An 18,823-nucleotide genomic window follows, 5' to 3' on the forward strand; every position below is an offset into this window, starting at 1 on the left:
TGACTGCGAAAGAGTTACACCTTCCTAACCTTGCCACTACTACGTCCTGGTGCTCCCTCGACATCCACAGCGGAGGTGGAGACAGCCTGCTGACTGCTACGCCCTGTCTGTGATGACCTTGGCGGGCATCCTCTGGAGGGTCCCAGCCTGCTTGCACGGCCCTGCTATGTGGCAATAGCACCCTCCTTGCCTTGTGGAGCCGGAGCTGCTGGGGTCACAGGAAGAAGGGATTTGGATGGGCCGGACACTACTGGAGTCACCTGGATGGATGGTCCCAGGGTGTGCACCTGCTGATCTTCCTCGCTATGGGCGCCTGAGGATCCCTGGCTGACTCGTTAAGGAGAAGGGGAAGCTGGAGTGAGATCGAGCTGCCCTGCACCCTTTTCATGTTGACTCTTCTGGAGGTTAATTATTCTGTCAGCGATGGAGTTCAGTCCACACAGCAGTGCAGGATCGATGTCCTGGACCAACATTTCCCATGTTGACCTTTGTGCGTTGGCATGTTGGCGCTATCATCTCAGACTGAAGACAGACAGACTCCTCCATTGTGCCTTGCAACCTGAGGAGTGCAGCGGACATCCCTTCTTTATGTTCCCTAGCTTGCCCTTGCAGCTCCAGCAACTGAGGTATGACCGAGTCTAGAGGCTCCTCGTTTTCTTGGACTCGGAAGATTCCTAGCCTCCAGCATTGCTGTGAGCGCTGGAAACCTGGGAAGTCCCTACCTCAGCCTCCTGTGGATCAGACAATGTGATGTGCTCACCAGATTGTGACCCCCCAGAGGCTACTCTAAAACTAGGTACCACCAAAGTGTGCGTCTCTGCACTGGTGGAGGGTGTGGTTGAGCGCTATAACAGGACTTCAGTTTGTGTATCATCAGATTCTTCTTCCGAGGCTTGAGTCAAAAACCTGGATTGTGGACTCTCTTGGCTACTTCCCAGATGTGCCTGCGAAGGCAAGGAGAAAGTGCATGGCAGGGGATTGCAGAACAGGGGAACTCACACAGTATGGTTGCCTGATGGATGTTACACTGCTGGATCCTCACATGGTTGAACACTGTTGACCTCACCATCAGCACAGGCATGGTCCAGATCTTTGTGGGCCAGCTGGATGACTCTATTTTCAAAGTCTGCAGACCTTGATGTCAGGCATTCCTCCACTGGCCTGCGACCTCTTCCATTTGTTGAGTGCCAGCCTGTCTTGCATGAAGACAGATGGAAAGAGTGTAAGCAGGATGCCTACCAGGCCAGATGAGAAGGATGCCTGGCATGTGTGGGTAATGAATGGTGCCACGGATGGAAGGAGGACTTGATCTGCAGGGTAGATGAAGGTGTGTGTTTGAGAGAGTGAATGGTAATGTCCCTTGAACTGGCAATGAGTGAGATGGGTTTGTGATTGTGAGAATTGCGTGTGATGAGAAGAGTGACTTACCGTGGTGGAACAAAGGAGATAATTCATCCTCTTTTGGCACTGGCTGGTTGTCCTCTTTTAACTCTGACCACTGCTGTCACCGCGAAGATTGCTGGTCTTCGTCCAGAGCAAGGGTAGGGGACTTCACAGCAGGCCACCACTGCGTCCTGTAGGTGCCCGACAGAGGTGTCGCTAAATTTGGGGGCAGTGTGTTTTGCCCCTTTGCAACATAGTTATACCCACTGAATCATACCTTACAGCCAATCTCCCAGAGAGCATCACCATGCCTGGGCGTGTTCTGACCCACCAGAGGTGGTGGCACAATGGTATACAGTCAGGACGGAGTGGCTTGGCAGTCCTCAACTTTGATTCAGAATTGCATGAAGTCTTATGCCATCAGGTAAAATATGGGCAAGAAAACCTCCTGCCAATCACCACTTGCTGCCTTCCCTCCATCAATGAAACAGTGCTCCTCCTTGTTCAATGCCAGTTGGATGAACCCTGAGAGTAGCAAGGATACAGAACGCACTCTAGCTGGGACACTTCAATAATACTCATCACCAAAAATAACTCTAGAGCATCACTACTGACCAAGCTGGCTGAATCCTCAAGGACATATCTGCCAGACTGGGCTAGTGGCAGGCAGTGAGATAATCAACAAGAGGGAAAAACCTACCTACCTGGCACAGATGCATCTGTCTGTGACAGTATTGGTAGGAATGACCACTGCACAATCCTTGTGGAGACAAAGTTCCATCTTCATACTGAGGACCCCCTCCATTGTGTTGTGTGGCACTACCACTGTTCTAAATGGGTTCGATTCAGAACAGATCTGGCAGTTCAAAACTGGGCATCCATGAGGTGCTGTTGGTAATCAGTAGCAGCAGAATTGTATTCAACCACAATCTGTAACCTTACAGCCTGGCATATCCCTCACTTTACTATTATCATCAAGAGGAGTGCAGGAGCAGAGCTCCAGAAATATGTAAAAACGAGGTGCCAACCTGGTGAAGCTACAATACAGGATTATATGCATGCTGGACAGTGCGGAAGCAGCATGCTATAGACAAAACTAAGGGATCTCTCAACCAATGGATCAAATCAAAGTCCTGGAGTACTGCCACGTGCAGTTATGGACAATTAAATAAGTAATGGGAGGAGGAGACTCCAAAAACATCCCATCCTTAATGATGGGGGAATCCAACACTCAGTGCAGAAGACAAGGGTGGAGCATTTGTAGCCATTTTCAGCTAGAAGTGCAGAATGATCTATTTCAGTCTCCTCCTGTGTTGTAATCCTGGGTTGCAGCTTCACCAGGTTGGCACCTCGTTTTTACTTACTCTTGGAGCTCTGCTCCTGCATGCTCTCCTGCACTGTTCTTGATGATCATGGTAAATTGAGGGATATGCCAGACAGATGCCAGCCTTCAGCCGATTCGATTCACTCCACGTGAGATCAAGAAATGGCAGAAGGCACGGAAAGTAGCAAATGCTGCGGACCCTGACAACATCTTAGCTATAGTACTGAAGATTTGTTCTCCCGATCTAGCAGCTCCCCTAGACAGCCTTTTTCAGTACAGCTGCAGCTACAACCCAACAGTGTGGAAAATTGCCCAGGTATGTTCTGTCCACAAAAAGCAGCACATATACCATCCGATCACTCCATCAGTTCACTTTTAATGATAAGCAAAGTTATGGAAGTTTTGTCAACAGTGCTATCAAGTGGCACTTATTCACCAATAACGTGCTCAGTCTGAATTTCATCAGGGCCACTCAACTGCAGACCACGTTGCAGGCTCGGCCTAAATATGGAATAAGAACCGAATTCCAGAGGTGAGGTGAGAGTGATTGTCCTTGACATTAAGGCAGCATTGGATAGAATGTGGCATCGAGGAGCCCTAGTAAAATTAAAGTCAGCAGGAATCAGGGAAAACTCTCCTCTGTTTGGAGTCATACCTAGCCGAAAGGAAGATGCTGGAGGCCTGTCATCTCAGCCCCAGGCCATTGCTGCAGGACATCGCTACACCTTCAGCCTATACCCAAGGCCCGACCATTTCCAGCCGCTTCATCAATGACCTCTCTGATGCAGGTCAAAAGTGGGGGTGTTCACCAATTTTTTTTTATTTGTTCATGGGATGCCCTGGGTGTTCTTCTGCATGAAACACAAAAAGTTAGCATGTAGGTGCAGCATGTAATTAAGAAGGCAAATGGAATTTTGGCCCGTATTGCTAGGGGGTTGGAGATTAAAAATAGGGAAGTCTTGTAACAATTGTACAGGGTGTTGGTGGGGCTCCAAGTTGAGGGATGTGAGGAGCTGGCATGAAAAAGGAGTTGAGGCCTGGGCAGATCAGCCATGATCTTACTGAATGGCTGGGCAGGCTTGAGGGGCTAAATGAGGGGCCTTCTCCTCCTATTTCTTATGTTCTTATGTCAGCATCAACAATTATTACCCATCATTACCCTTGTTCAGAGGGCATTTAAGAGTCAACCACATTGCTGTGGGTCTGGAGTCACATGTAGGCCAGATCAGGTAAGGACAGCAGAATCCCTTCCTTAAAGGACACTGGTGAACCAGATGGATTTTTATGACAACTGGCAATGGTTTCATGCTCATCATTAGACTTTCTTAATTCCAGATTTTTATTCTGCCGTGGTGGAACTCGAACCTGGGTCCCCAGAGCATTACCCTGGGTCTCTGGATTACTAGTCCAGTGACAATACCACTACGCCACTGCCTCCCCTAACTGAACACTGTTCAGTACTATTTGCAACTCCTCAGATATTGAATGCAGCAAGACCTGAACAATATTCAGGCTTCAGCTGATAAGAGGCAAGTAACATTCGAGCCACGCAACTATCAGGCAATGAATTTCTCCAGCGACAGAGAATTGACATTACCGTTGCTAAATCCATCGCCATCAACATCCTGGGGGTTACCATTGACCATAAACTTAACTGGACAGGCCACATAAATATTGTGGCTACAAGAACAGCTCAGAGGCTTGGAATTCTGTAACGAGTAACTCACCACCTAACTCCCTAAAGCTTGTACAACATCTACAAGGCACAGGTAAGGAGTGTGTTGCAATGCTCTTCATTTGCCTGGATGAGTGCAGCTTCGACAGCACTTGAAAAAGCTCGAGACCATCCAAGACAAAACAACCTGCTTGATTGGCACCTGTCCACATTCATATCCTTCACCATTGGCATTCAGTGGCAGCAGCACTGCTGCAATGTGCCAAGGCTCCTTAGACACCATCTTTCAAACCCGTGATCTCTACCACCTAGAAGGATAAGGCCAGCAGGCAGATGGGAACACTACCACCTCCAAGTCCCCCTCCAAGCCACACAGCTGACTTGAAACTATATCATCATTCCTTCACTGTCACTTGGTCAAAATCCTGGAACTCCCTTCCTAACAGCACTGTGGGTGTATCTACACCTCAAGGACTGTAGTTGTTCAAGAAGGCTGCTCACCATCACCTTCTCAAGGGAAATTAAGGTTAGGCAATAAATGCTGGCCTTTCCAAGGACACTTACATTAGAGAACTGAATAAAAAGAAAAAATGCCAGAAATTCCAGGATTATTTGAGATTTCAAGATGAATTTTGTTTTAAAAAAAAAGCATATTTTGGTGAAAAACTGAAACGATTCTGCCATTTTGGTTTTTTGTACTCAGCATATGTATATTCCTACTATAAAGAAAAATTCTAGAGGGACGACCCACCATCCATGATTGACTAAAGAAGCTAAGGAAAGCAACAAACTTGAGGAAAAGCATATAACTACCTAAAGATGAGTAGTAGGTCAGATGATTAGTCAGAATATAAAGAACGGCAAAGAATGGCTAATAGGGAGAAAGAAATTAAAGTATGAAAGGAAGCTAGCTAGAAGTGTAAAAAATGGATAGCAAGAGTTTTTACAGGTATTCAAAAAGGAAAAGAATAAGTAAAGTGAGTGTAGGCCCTCTAGAGGATGAGAATGGGAGGTTAATAGTAGATAAGAAAATGGAAGATGAAATGAACAAATATTTTGCTTCTGTCTTCACTATAGAGGATACAAAAAACATTCCAGCAATAGCCATACATTAGGAGGTGAAAGGGAGGGAGGAACTTGGTGAAATTACAATCACTAGGGAAGCAGTACTGAACAAACTGACGGAGCTGCGGGCTGACAAGTCTCCGGGTCCAGGTGGACTTCGCCTTAGGGTCTTAAAAGATGTGGCTAATGAAGAAGTAGATATGTTGGTGTTAATTTTCCAAAATTCTCTAGATTCTGGAAATGTCCCATCAGACTGGAAAGTAGCAAATATAACCCCTCTATTCAAGAAGGGAGGGAGGCAGTGTTGTTGGAACGCATCCCAGGCAAGTGGAGAATACTCCTGACTGCCTTTTGGACAGGTTTCGGGGTATCAGGAAGTGAGTCACTCACCGCAGAGTTCCCAGTCTCTGACCTGTTCTTGTAGCACTGTACTTTTGTAGCTGATCTGGTTAAGTTTCTGGTCGATGTTGACCCCCAGAATGTTGATGGTGGGGGATTCGCTAGTTGGAATTGCATGGAACAACAAGGGGAGGTTGTTGAATGCTCTCTTGTTGGAGATAGTCATTGCCTGATATCTAAGTGATAAGTAACATTTAGGCCATATATCAGCATAAACCTGAAAGTTGTCCAGGTCGTGCTGCATGTGGACATGGACTGCTTCAGTCGAGAATAGAGCTAAACACTGTGCAATTATGAACGAACATCCCCACTTCTGGTCTTATGATAGTGGGGAAGACCATTAATGAAGATGGTTGGGCTTTCAGTGGGTAATAAAGTGTGATAGGTCGGTTTGGTCAGAGGAAGAATTTGGCTAGTAGACCTTGGGTTTAAAAAAAAAGTGCATACTCCATTAATCTGCACCAAATTACTGCACACTTACTGCATTGTACAAATTACCAGTAATTTAGAACATAACATAAGAAATAGGAACAGGAGTAGACCATTCGGCCCCTCATTCAGTAATATCATGGCTGAAGATCTTGTGTTTCAATTTCCACATTCCCATCTATCCCCGATAACCTTTGATTCACTTGCCTAACAAGAATCTATCTACCTCTGCCTTAAAAATATCCAATGACCCTGCCTCCACCGCCTTCTGAGGCAGAGAGTTCCAAAGTTGCACAACCCTCAGAGAAAAAGATTCTCACCTCTTCAATATTACACAACATTCACAATAGCAATATTTTACAATGGCATAGCAGTACTTTATATATTGCATAACAGACTGTGTTACCAAGAGATCACTCTCATTTATATTGTAATTTTAATCTGTTCTTTTTTAAACTGGTGCAAACAATTGTGGATGTCCCATATAATGCACCTGTATTATAAAGACAGAATACATCAGCACATAAGCTGGCACGCATTGTGACAGTGACAGATTATTTTACAGTGGTGTAACACTGCATATAATTGTTTTTAACTATTCTGTTTTATGGGCTAGAATCTGCTGCTTCATTTAGTCCATGAGGTTGTTCCTCATGATAAACGAATCTGTTCAATACTCTGTTAAAAGTTACCAAACAGATAAAGGCCTGTGAGGAGTGAAAAGGGAGATCTTCAAAGCAAAGTTTTTGTTTTTATGAAGAGCTCACCCTCAGTCTGTCCAAAATGACAAAATGGTAGAATCACAGCAGACTCGAGCTGCTTGCCAGTTCTTTGTTACAGCTAAACAGGTAAGCAGGAGTGTCTCCATGTGCTAACTGCTGCTAATTGGGCAACCCAGGGTTAACTCTATTGGGGAAACATTGGAGTGAACAGCCCACTCCAGTAACTTTGTGAATGAATCAAATTTTGTTCCAGTCTAATTGTTAACTCCCTCTTTAAACTGATAGGGCTCCCTAATCCAAACTTCTGCCATCCTCACCAATACTTTCTCTCTCCTCTTTTCAGCTTTGTTACTTTCTTGTGCTATGGCCTACCCCCTCAACATAAAGAGAAGTGATTGGTCAGTGTATGACAGACCCTTACTGCCGAGGAGCTCCTAGCATCTATTCTCAACCTGTGCAGTCAGCTGATCTTAGCCAGGGCTCTATTACAGCTGCTACAATGGCCTTAATGTAGAAGGGTTATGTTGGAGTTTGGGGATATTGGCCAGGATTTCCTCTCTTACTAATACCACCCAATGACTCCTTAGTGTAAGAGTTGTGCATTTGAATATCTGGCAAGGACTGAGTGATTTGGGAAGTTAGGTTAAGTGATAGGTCAGTAAAAGATACAGTGGCAGACATTTAAGGAGATATTTCAAAATACTCAAAATATACTTTCCAGTGAGAAAGAAAGACAAAGGGAAGTGCACACCATCCATGGCTAACTAAAGAAGCTAAAGATAGTGTCAAATTGAAAGAAAAAATGCATACTTCCTCAATGATGAGGGACAGGTCAGAAGATTGGACAAAATATAAAGAACGGCAAAGAGTGACTAAAAGACGAATAGAAAGCAAGGGTCTCGTTCACAAGTTAGCGGATATTATGGAGGGAGATGTGCAGAGGGATAGTGAGAGCTGATCCACTGGCTGAGTCCAAAGGGTCAGCAATGGGAATGATGAGTTTGATGAGAATGAGATAGGACAGATTAGCTCTCAGCAAGCATGCCAGGCGGTTCTTCCATTGAGAGAGTGGAATGGGGCAATTGGGGTTGCTGATGTAATGAGCCAGCATGAATCAATGAGCCCTCCTGAAGATGCCATGAGATACACATAGTGAAGCTGTAGGCTTATCTAAGAGGGTCTCAAATCTGGATAGTGGCAAGAGAGCAGGAAGGTTGAGGAGCAATGTTGGCTTGGGGTAGGAGTTTGAGAGGGTAGAGTACCTGGCTGAGGAAAAGTGAAAGAAGGCATGACAGTACAAGAGAGGAGTCTAGAAGGACGAAAGAGTAATAAAGTGAAAAAAAAGGAGAAAAAAGTGAAAATGTGATGTGCTCAGGTTCTGAACAGCAGCTAACATTTCCTTGAACGTTTCCTTGAACTATTTCACAAAATATTACATGTAAACAATTGTTTTGGAATTCTACATATAAACAAAACTCATTCAAATACAAATCAGAAAATTTTACAAAGTATAATTGAACATCTGGTTGCCGCATATTGTTAATATTCAATTTTAGTCTGTTTACAATGGCATCCAAGAAGTTAAAGCCACACGCAGGAAATACTTAAAGCTGTGTTCCTGTCCAATTTGGTTTGCATTTGATTCATAGGAATTTATGTAAGTGTCATCTGAAATGCAGAGGGATCTGGGTGTCTTAGTGCATGAATTGCAAAAGGCTAGCATGTAGGTACAGCAAGTAATTAGGAAAGCTAATAGAATGTTATCATTTATTACGAGGGGAATTGAATACAAAAGTAGGGAGGTTATGCTTCAGTTATACAGAGCACTAGTGAGGTCAAGTCTGGAGTACTGTGTACAGTATTAGTCGTCATATTTAAGAAAGGATGTAAGTGCGTTGAAAGCAGTTCAGAGAAGTTTACCAGACCTTGAATGGACGGGTTGTCTTATGAGGGAAGGTTGGACAGCCTAGGCTTGTATCTGCTGCAGTTTAGACGAGTAAGAGGCAACTTGATTGAAACATATAAGGTCCTGAGGGATCTTGACAAGGTGGATGTGGAGAGGCTGTTTCCTCTTGTGGGAGAATCTAGAATCGGGGTCACTGCTTAAAAATAAAGGGTCGCCTGTTTAAAACGCAGATGAGGTGAATTTTTTTTTTCTGAGGGTCGTGAGTCTTGGGAACTCTATTCCTTAAAAGGTGGAAGCAGAGTTTTTGAATATTTTTAAGGCAAATGTGGATAGATTCTTGGTAAGCAAGATGGTGATAGGTTATCGGGGGGTAGGTGAGATGCAGATTTGAGATCAGCCATGATCTTATTAACTGGCGGAACAGGCTTGAGGAGCTGAGTGGCCTACTCCTGCTCCTTGTTCGTATCAAGAAATATATAGCAATTAATGTTTTTGTAATTTTTAAATGTACATTTTTATTTAATTTAATTAAATCTCAAGGCATTTAGAGCCATTCGTTAATTACTTTTTTGCAAGTGTTACCCAGATGTTGAGAAAACACTGAAAAAGCTAATAAACCAATATTTTTAATATCACCATTGTTCTTTTGTGCATGGCTTCGGTTTTACAGAATGGCTTTTTTTTTTGCAATCTGGTCCCACTTACTGCCAACAATAGGACAGTATGTCAGCTAACCTTCTACATAAATCTTACCTGGACTTCACCGCACCCCATCTAAATAGGGTAATAGTCACAGCCGTAGTGACCTAACCAAAACCTACCATGAACTTACACAGTAGATGAAAGAGCCATTTTGTAGAGTTCATATACTGCCACAATGTTACATGCATATCCGCAGCTCTGCTTCTTCCTACAGTCAACCCCCCCAGGGCTAAAATTTGCTTTGAAGAAGTATTTGTTTTTCTGTCTTTAATTTATTATGTCTTTTTAACCATCTAGATAAGAGGCCAGAGTATAATCAGTTTACTCTTACCTGGATGCTGCAAGAGTCCCAAAAACTGTTACAAGCCTTCAGCTCAAGATCAGATTATGGTGGTGTTCTACCACACGCTTTGATAGTCGTGGATGAGTTGCTTAGTAAAGTTTCTGAGGTGCGTTTGTGTTTTTAATTGTATAGCCGCATGTAATAATGAGATAGATGTTATAGTATGTAAAAGTTTATATTGCTCTGGATGAAAGCAATAGCGGGAATCATTAGCAGTCCATTTTTACCAGCAGTAAATTTGGTGAAATTTTAGACTGGGGCAACTCAAGTGGCAGACTCTGAGCTATATTAGAAAGGGGAAGTTATTAACTCTGAACAACACCTTTGCAGTCCTGCCATGACAGTCAACATCCTCTATTCAGTGATTCCTGACTTAAGATTTTTTCTGATTTGTTTGCTTCTCCCATGTGGTTGCATAGATGTGGGGGATTGGAATGGAATTAATGGTGTGAGCAGACTGCAGCATGTGGAATGGGATGGGCTTGATGGACCAGCTGGCCTTTTTCTGTCCTTTTTTTTGTATGTTTACAGTGTTACCTCCAACAGCTTCTTGCTGCTTTACGCAGAAATATAACACTGGATGCAAATTCCTGATCTAATAGTTTTGCATAATCAGAATTAGAGCAGACAACATTAAATCTCCAAGCAAAGGAGCATGAAGGAATTGGCACCTGTGGCGAATGGGGCAATGGGGGAAAAGTGCCCCCATCAATTGGTTAGGGAGAAGGTTGCCTTTGAAGTGGGTAGGAAGGGGCTTGCTTAGTGCTTTTGTGAACTGGGTGGGCGTGTGATAGAGAAGAGCACCTCTGTCAGCTGTTTGGACAGATGGTGAAAAGAAAAGCTCTGTATTGGGAAAGTTGAGAGTGCCCATTGACTGGATGGGAAAGGAGAAGTTTAGCCCATTGAACTGCATGGGATAGAGAAGAGTGAGAAAGGTAAGAGGGCATCATGATGGAAAGGCAAGCGGCCGAGAATAGTTAGGAAAGAATATCCTTTCCATTGTAATGAACCTTTAAGTTTCATATAAGTTGGATTTTTGAATGAGCTAGTTATTAATTAAAATAAGAGTTCCTATTAATATACCTTTTTTAGCTCAAAAAATGCCCCAATGCACCACAGATGAGTGTACAACAAATGGATGATGAGTCAGAAGAGGAGGGAGTGACCAAAAGCTCAGCCAAATATGTGGGTTTTGGTAAGTTTTTTAAAGGCGGAGAGAGAGAGATTCAATGGGTGATTTCCACATAGGACTTGAGCAGCTGAAGGAAGATGGAATGTGTAAGAGGCTGGTGTCAGATGAAGGCAGTATTCAAGGATTGAGGTTCATAGACTTGGGGAAGTTAAAGTGTTCAGGCATGAGGTACCAATCTAGGTCCGCAAGGATAAGAGTGATGGATAAACAGACTTACTGCACAAAAGGGTACATGAAGCAGAGTTTTGAATAAGTTGCAGTTTTTGGAAGATGGGAGACAAAGGCTGAAATCAAACTAATTTATTTCTTGCTTTCAATGTTCTAGTTCTTGCAAACAATAGTATTTACTTTTGGTACTTGAAATTATGTAATGTGGATTTAATAACAAACACAAGGTGTCAACCTTGGTGCAGTCGACAGATGATATCAGGTTCAAACCACACTTCAGAAACTTGAGCACCTAAAGAACAAATTGTCTGTTCAGTTATCTTGCTTGTAGGACTTTTCTGTGTGCGATTTTGACTGCTGTGTTTCCCTACATTATAACAATGACTACGTTTTAGAAGTACTTTGAAATATCCTAAGATCATGAAAGGTGCTATATAAATACAAGTCTTTTCTTCTTTCCAAAGCATCATGGCTAATATCGTACAGTGCAATTTTAAGCCACATGTATTTATTTGGGTTCCCCAGTAGAACTATTTGAGTATCCAGCTTCATTCTATTTTTTTCTGTCCTAGCTTGGTGATTCAATGAAACCTATTTGGTTTCTTCAAAGGAAAATTGAAAATTGTCACATATCCTAAATGTATTAGATGGTGGTACACATACAGTTACTGATATAGAGTGATGCTCTCATGTTTTCTACTTTATGCTGTAAAGCTATTCTTTAGATACCACTTATGAACAGTTATTTTGGCTGTGATTTTAACTGTCACTACCACCTGGAAACTGGGCTAGGGTGGAAAGATGGCCGTTAAAATGAGAGTCACTTACCTACTCTAACCTTGCTTCCTTCTCGCTAACTCCCCACATTAACCTGCTTTTAGTAGAACAGGGCATCCACAGGGAGGAAGCGGGTTCCTACTTCAAATATGCAAATTGGTCCCAATTATATTATCAAGGCCTAGTCTGCAATTACAAGCTGAGAACTCTGTGGGAGTGGAGGGGGGAGACGGTATTGGCTCCCTTGTCAGGCAAAGCATACTGGAAGTCATCCTGAGGCAGATGAGACCTTGACGGTGTTTTAACTTTAATTTTTGGTTTTTAGGTTTTGAGGCCTAGGGCCTCCATGGTTCCAGGCTATCCTCTCCTGTCAGCCATTGTCAGATCCCCTGCTAATTGCCAGGGTCTGTTCACATGGGCTCGGGCTGCAGCCTCCTCCTGAAAATTCACACTCATGCCTCCTGGCCAGGCTGTCATTCTGACTGGTTTTGATGTGGGTGTCTGTTGCCTTTTTAAATCATATAGATAATCTCTGTCCAATTACACAATACCCATGGAACCACGACTAGGCGGAGGAGTGAGTACCTTCCCCAGTGATGGGAAGAAGTTTTGAGAGAGAATGGGCAGTAAGGAGCACATGAATATTTGAGATTTATAGTAAGGAATCGTTTTTCTTCCCTCATATTATGAAGGATGGCACCAAAAATGAACTAACTTCAAAATCTTCAGAGAAGTCAGAAGAGTCTTCTGAAAAGTTGGAAATTTCAGCTGGGCCACCTTTGAATCATGATTCAGGAAGAAATGTAACTCTGTTTCCATTCAACTGTAACAGTGGATACTCCATGTCACAGATGGAAAACTCTCAATGTGTGAGCAGAAGTCAACAAATCTGGGCCACCTTTGAAAGCGTGTGGAATATAATAAACAAATACAGGTATGAAAAGCCATTGTGTACTGATGAATGTATAAGTATATATTAGTCAAAATAGAACACAGTTTTGATTTATGCACACTCTTGGTTGTTTCTCAAAACAGTAATATTACTTTGTACACTGTTATGATATGCAAATATTGACTGGACTAGAGAATTGAATGATGAACTGTTAACTTGTGTATTAGAGATGACAAAGGCTATGTTATATTATAGATAAATTTGAGATTCCTGGGCATATTTGAAATCTAATGTGAAATGTAAACCAACTATTAACGGCATCTACTGAATTACTGTGACACAAACACAGACTATCAAATTGGAATTCCAAGAATCTGCAATTTGCTAATTGACTCATGTTAAAATAGCGAGAGTTTTTTAAAAATTAAGTGAGAAATCCTGTAAATAAATTATTCATAATAAAGGAACACCTTCGTGCTTGATAAAGTAAATCTAGGCTAGTTTTTTGATGTAATGTGACAGTACATGAGGTTAAATTTTTAATTTTTTTCTCACCAGCTCATTAATTTTTGCAACCTTCAACCTTCCTCACAACTCATTAGCTGTTGTAATTGACAACAAGTTACCACTTCCTGAGGAAGCATTTCAGAGCTTGCAGAGGTTGATGCCTGCAGTAAAAGAACTGCTGGCAGGAATTCAAAGGTGAGCATCGAATTGTCTCAAGAGGAATACATAACGCATTTGGAAAGGCTTTTAATTTAAAGCAGTTTGTTCCTAAGTGTCATTTGATGATTCTATTGAGAGTAGTATGTTATCTGACGACTGCCAGTAATGCATTTTACATAACTCTTCCTTTCTTCCAGTAATAAGATCCAATAATCGAACAACAAAATTGCAAAACATTATCCATCTCTGCACACTCACTTCATGTGGTAATTTGAGGTATTATAATGTAACAAACCTCTGGGTTATCTTGTTAGAAAGTGAAGAAAAGCTTTAAAATATGTAATGCTTTTTTTCTGTGTTTTCATTTTCCATTATTCTAAAAGCCTGTCCTGAAAGAAATGTTAGTTAGTTGTTTATTGAGCAATTTTTTAAAAAATTGTCTATGTTAACTCATCGTTCACCAGAAACTGCAACATGAAACTTAAAACAGCAAATCCTTAAAATACACAGTAGTCTGTCAGCATCTGGAAAGAGGACAAACAAGTTAAATGTTTTATTTAAGAATTCTTCATCAGAAGTAGTAGAGCAGAAAAGTCTCTACATGAAACATAAGAAATAAGAGCAAGGCCATAATAATTGAACCTACTGCCACTGTTGAGTATGATCATGGCTGATCTTGGGCTTCATCTCCACTTTCCCGCCTGTTCCCTATATCCTTTGATTCCCTGAGAGGCCAAAAATCTATTCAATGATGGTGCATCCTCAACTCTGAGGTAGAGAATTCCAAAGATTTACAACCCTTTGAGAGAAGAAATGTCTCATCATCTCTTGAAACTGTGCCCCTTGTTCTAGATTCCCCAAGTAGGGGAAACAACCATCATAATTTTGTGTTTCAATGTGACCACCTCTCATTCTTCTAACTCCAGAGAATTTGGATCGAAATAACTCAGTTTCATCATGGGAGAAATTTGTTAACTATCTATCAACTGAGCTAACTGGGCTATACATTAACCTATCTTCCAGTATACATATATATATATATATATATATATACATACACACACACACACTGCGCCCCCCCCCCCCCCCCCCGCCCTGCCCAGTTTTCAGATGCTGAAGGAAGTAGCTGCATTTCCAGCATTTTTCTGTTTACATTTCAACATTCACATTTAAAAAAAAAACACTTGAAACTTTAAGTAGAGATAATAAATATCATTTATTTTGGTATACACGAGAAGGTAGTTAATGGAGCAGGGAAGGGCAGCCACAACTACAAAGAAGGAAATGAAGTAAGGAAACAGGAAAGAATAAATTCAGCAAGAAGTATCACCTTTCTGGAGTGGAATTTTACAGCCCTGAGAAAATAAACTCTGCACGCTTTATATAGAAGTGTTGTGGAGCAGTAACTGGTAGATATCATCTAAACAATACAGTACTGCACAGGGCCACTCTTAAAAGCAGCTTTGAATTTTTATATTTCCTTACTTCATATTGTTGAAGTTGCTAGTTTATAGGTATAGAGAAAACGATGGACAAGAAAATAGAGCCCTATAGCTAGTACATGTGGAATGGAGATGGTGCAATTTATAATAGTGAGAAAATGAAATCGGAAGGTGTAGTTGACACCTCTAAGTTTTGGAATTATTCCAACAAGATATGTTTTGTTAAAGTTGGTTCCACTAGTTCACATGATGAACCGTAGCAAAGTCATGCTACAATAAAAATGGTGCAGGTATTCAGCCTTTCCTGAATATTACTGTTATTTGAGCTAGCGTGCTGGGTTGGTTTCCAGTTCAGCAGAGCTAGAAACTAACTCTCATTAATACGAGCATTGTACATGGAGCCTAACTGCAACATATATCTAAGCAAGGGTTGGTAAACTATTACTAGTGGACTGCCACAGAGATCAGTATTGGGGCCTCAACTATTTACAATCTGTATCAATGACTTGGGTGAAGGGACTGAACATATAACTAAATTTGCTCCTGACACAAAGTTAGTTAGAAAAGTAATTTGTCAAGAGGAGATAGTGTCAACAAAGGGATTTGGATAGGTTAAATGAGTGGGCAAAATTTGGCGGATGGTGTGTAAAGTGGCAAAATGAAAACTCGGCCACTTTGGCAAGAAGAATAGGAAAGCAGTATAGTATTTGATTGGAGAGAGGCTGCAGAACTGTATGGTACAAGAGGGATCTGGGTGTCCTGGTACATGAATCATAAAAAAAGTTTGTTGCAGGTGCAACTAAGTGATTAGGAAGGCAAATGGAATGTTTGCTTTTATCTCAAGGGGAATTGAGTATAAAAGTAGGGGAGTGTTGCTGCAGCTGTACAGAGCCTTAATTAGACTGCAGTACTGTGTACAGTTTGGTCTCTTTAAGAAAAGTTATAACTGGGATGAAGGGTTATCTTATGAGGAGAAGTTGGGTCTATACCCATTGGAGTTCAGAAGGATGAGAAATAATCTTATTGAAGCTTATAAGATCTTGATGGGACTTAAGGCGGATGCTGGGAGGATGTCTCACCTTGTGGGTAGTCTGGAACAAGGGGACACAGTTTAAAAATTAGTGGCCTCCTATTTAAGACTGACATGAGCATTTTGTTCTCTCAGACTGTAAAATTCTCTTCCCCAGAGAGCAGTGGAGGCTGCGTCATTGAATATATTCAAGGCTGAGTTAGATAGATTTTTGATCGACAAAGGAGTCAAAGGTTATAGGGGGCAGACAGGAAAGTGAGGTTGAGGTCCCAATCAGATCAACAATGATTTTATCAAATGACAGAGACGACTGAGGGGCCGAATGGGCGACTTCTCCTAATTCTAGTGTTCTTTATGCTCCATTATATTTAAAATAAGGTCTTCATGGATTGCTACCTATTAATTTTTGTGGCGATATGTTTGAACAAGACCTGGATTTTCCTTCTTGTATGATCCTTTAAGGATTGTTAATGTTTAAAGAAGAAATCCGAACAACCAGTCGTTAAACAGCAGAACTATGCCACAAGGTTTCGTGTTTCTAACCACTTTATTGTATATCAAAAAGAATTAAACAAAGCACTATGAGCTTAACACTATAGCTTATAAAGACTTATGTGATAAACTAATTTTTACTTCCTCCAAGCGCTCCCTTATTTTATGAAATCTTTAAAGTTCATTTTCTTTTCTTGGGACCACCTCGAAAGGTATGTCAGCTTTCGGGAATTCACCCCGATTTCTCTTTAGTGTTCTAGCTATTTGCCAAGATACAATATTTCATGGGGTCCTTCCATTAGGTTTTGCCTAAGCGATCCTCCAATTTCTTTACTGGCCTCATGACTCTGGACTCCACAGCTCTAGCACAGGCCTCGCTTCAATTCCTGCTCAGTGGCTTAAAACATCAGAAAACGTTCTCTTTGTTCCCAATAGTCCACTGCTATGGTTTCAAACTGCAACTAAGCTGATTACTTCCAGAACTCCTCTGATTATACTGTTGAACTGCATCAAGATTAACTGCCTTTCACTGAGCAATCCTGTAGATTACTTCCTTTATCTTCCAGCTAAATAAATCTTTCAGTTTTTCCCCTTATCAATGTTGTCTTAGGCTGAAAACCAACTCCCAGTTGCAGCTGCGTTATGGACGATAGATCTAGCATTTATTCTACTTCAAGTGTAGGTTTGGCTTTATATCTCAACTTGCAAGAAGCTACAAGTTACGTAAGAACTAAAACTAACAGTCTCTTAGCTTCTTTTCTAAACGTTAACCAGTCTTGCTTGCTGGCTATGCCCTAACTGAATTCACAAAGGTAAACCCAAAACACAGAACTTCACTAATTTCCACCCGTCTCCATGGCAATGTGACACACGGCCTATTCCCAGGTAAAAATGCAAATTAACTACCTTTTAATTTCAAAGCTTTCCTGAATTCTGTGAAGCTACATCAATATTTTTTTAATGGAATAAGTCCAAATGTCATGTCTCCAGTTTTTTAGCTAAATATGCTCACCTGCTATTTTATAATCTTACCTTTCTAGTGGTTAACCTAATTCAACATGACCCCGACATTTTAAGTGTAATAAACTCCAAGCTTATTTGAATTGTATTTTCTTCTGGGTTAGTAACAGTTTCAAGATCAGGATTTTCCATTTATCTTGCATTTAACACTTTAACCTCCAAAATAAAAGTTATATTCTAAAATATATAAATCACAAACTAGATACTCGCAATATCACAAACTGTTACCTTCATTAGTTTTAGAGGAAGATGAATTTAACATAATCAAAGCTTTTGACTGGACTGCTTCTGGTGTCAAAACATAAAGCAGTTGTTTGGTTTCAGAGGCCAAAATTTTCTTTAACCTTTTTCTCTAAATAATTTATTTACATGTTTTGTTAAGAGTTTTAACGTCTTGGGGAGCATGTGAAAGAAGAGCAGTAGCAATTTCTGCTGTGAATAGTATATGTTAAATTTGAATTAGAAAAGGAGTGCAGTGTGCACCTTGTAAAGTCCTGGGACTCATATTTTTAAATCTTAGTTGATAGATCTTGCAAGAAGCTACAAGTTACGTAAGAACTAAAACTAAAAACTTAGTTTTTCCTTTCCCCGGCAAGTAAGGTTTCTTTAAAGTAATCGTTAGCGGCTTTTATTTTGCAGTCCTGCCCCTTAGTCCCAAAGTGTGGGCTTCTTGCTGAGCATTCCCAACTCGCACAATTATTTTGGTGGTGTTGCCAAAATCACAGGCATAGCAGTTGAAATTTTTTTTTATTTATTCATTCACCAGGATGTGGGCATTGATGACAAGGCCAGTATTTACTTCTCATCCCTAATGCCCTTGATAGTGGTGAGCTGTGGCCTTAAACTGCTGCAGTCCATGTGGTGAAAGTGCTCCCACAGTGCTATTAGGTTGGAAACCCAAGGAACTTGAAACAATACTGAAGGTGCAGCAATAAAGGCATAATGGTGTGTGACTTGGAGGAGGATTGCAACAAAATTACCACCTGTTCCCACAATTCACTCTATATCACTTGATACCTGGCTTGCTCCAAGTTCTGGATAATATTCCTGAGGTCCAAATAAAACAGTTTCTGGATAATTATATCACTTTCCTCATTAACTGAAATATTTTGAAGGGGGATCAGTTGAAGTTTTAAAATACATGTTTCTGAGATTCAAATACTATGATTACATTATTTTTAAACAGGAAGTTCCAC

The 18,823-nt window shown here is 41.3% G+C and overlaps 1 protein-coding gene across 4 annotated transcripts in view; it reads left to right on the forward strand.

Moving 5' to 3' along the window:
- The window catches only part of swt1 (SWT1 RNA endoribonuclease homolog), a 158,464-nt gene that overhangs the window by 86,245 nt on the left and 53,396 nt on the right, over nt 1–18,823 (forward strand). For all 4 annotated transcript variants that reach the window (XM_041208723.1, XM_041208722.1, XM_041208725.1 and 1 more), the window contains exons 14-16: nt 9,903–10,054; nt 12,778–13,019; nt 13,536–13,679. In XM_041208723.1, coding sequence (XP_041064657.1) covers nt 9,903–10,054; nt 12,778–13,019; nt 13,536–13,679 — 538 coding nt within the window. The remainder of the gene's footprint in view (nt 1–9,902; nt 10,055–12,777; nt 13,020–13,535; nt 13,680–18,823) is intronic.

This window comes from Carcharodon carcharias, chromosome 16, assembly GCF_017639515.1.
Source record: "Carcharodon carcharias isolate sCarCar2 chromosome 16, sCarCar2.pri, whole genome shotgun sequence".
Classification (NCBI taxonomy): Eukaryota; Metazoa; Chordata; class Chondrichthyes; order Lamniformes; family Lamnidae; genus Carcharodon; species Carcharodon carcharias.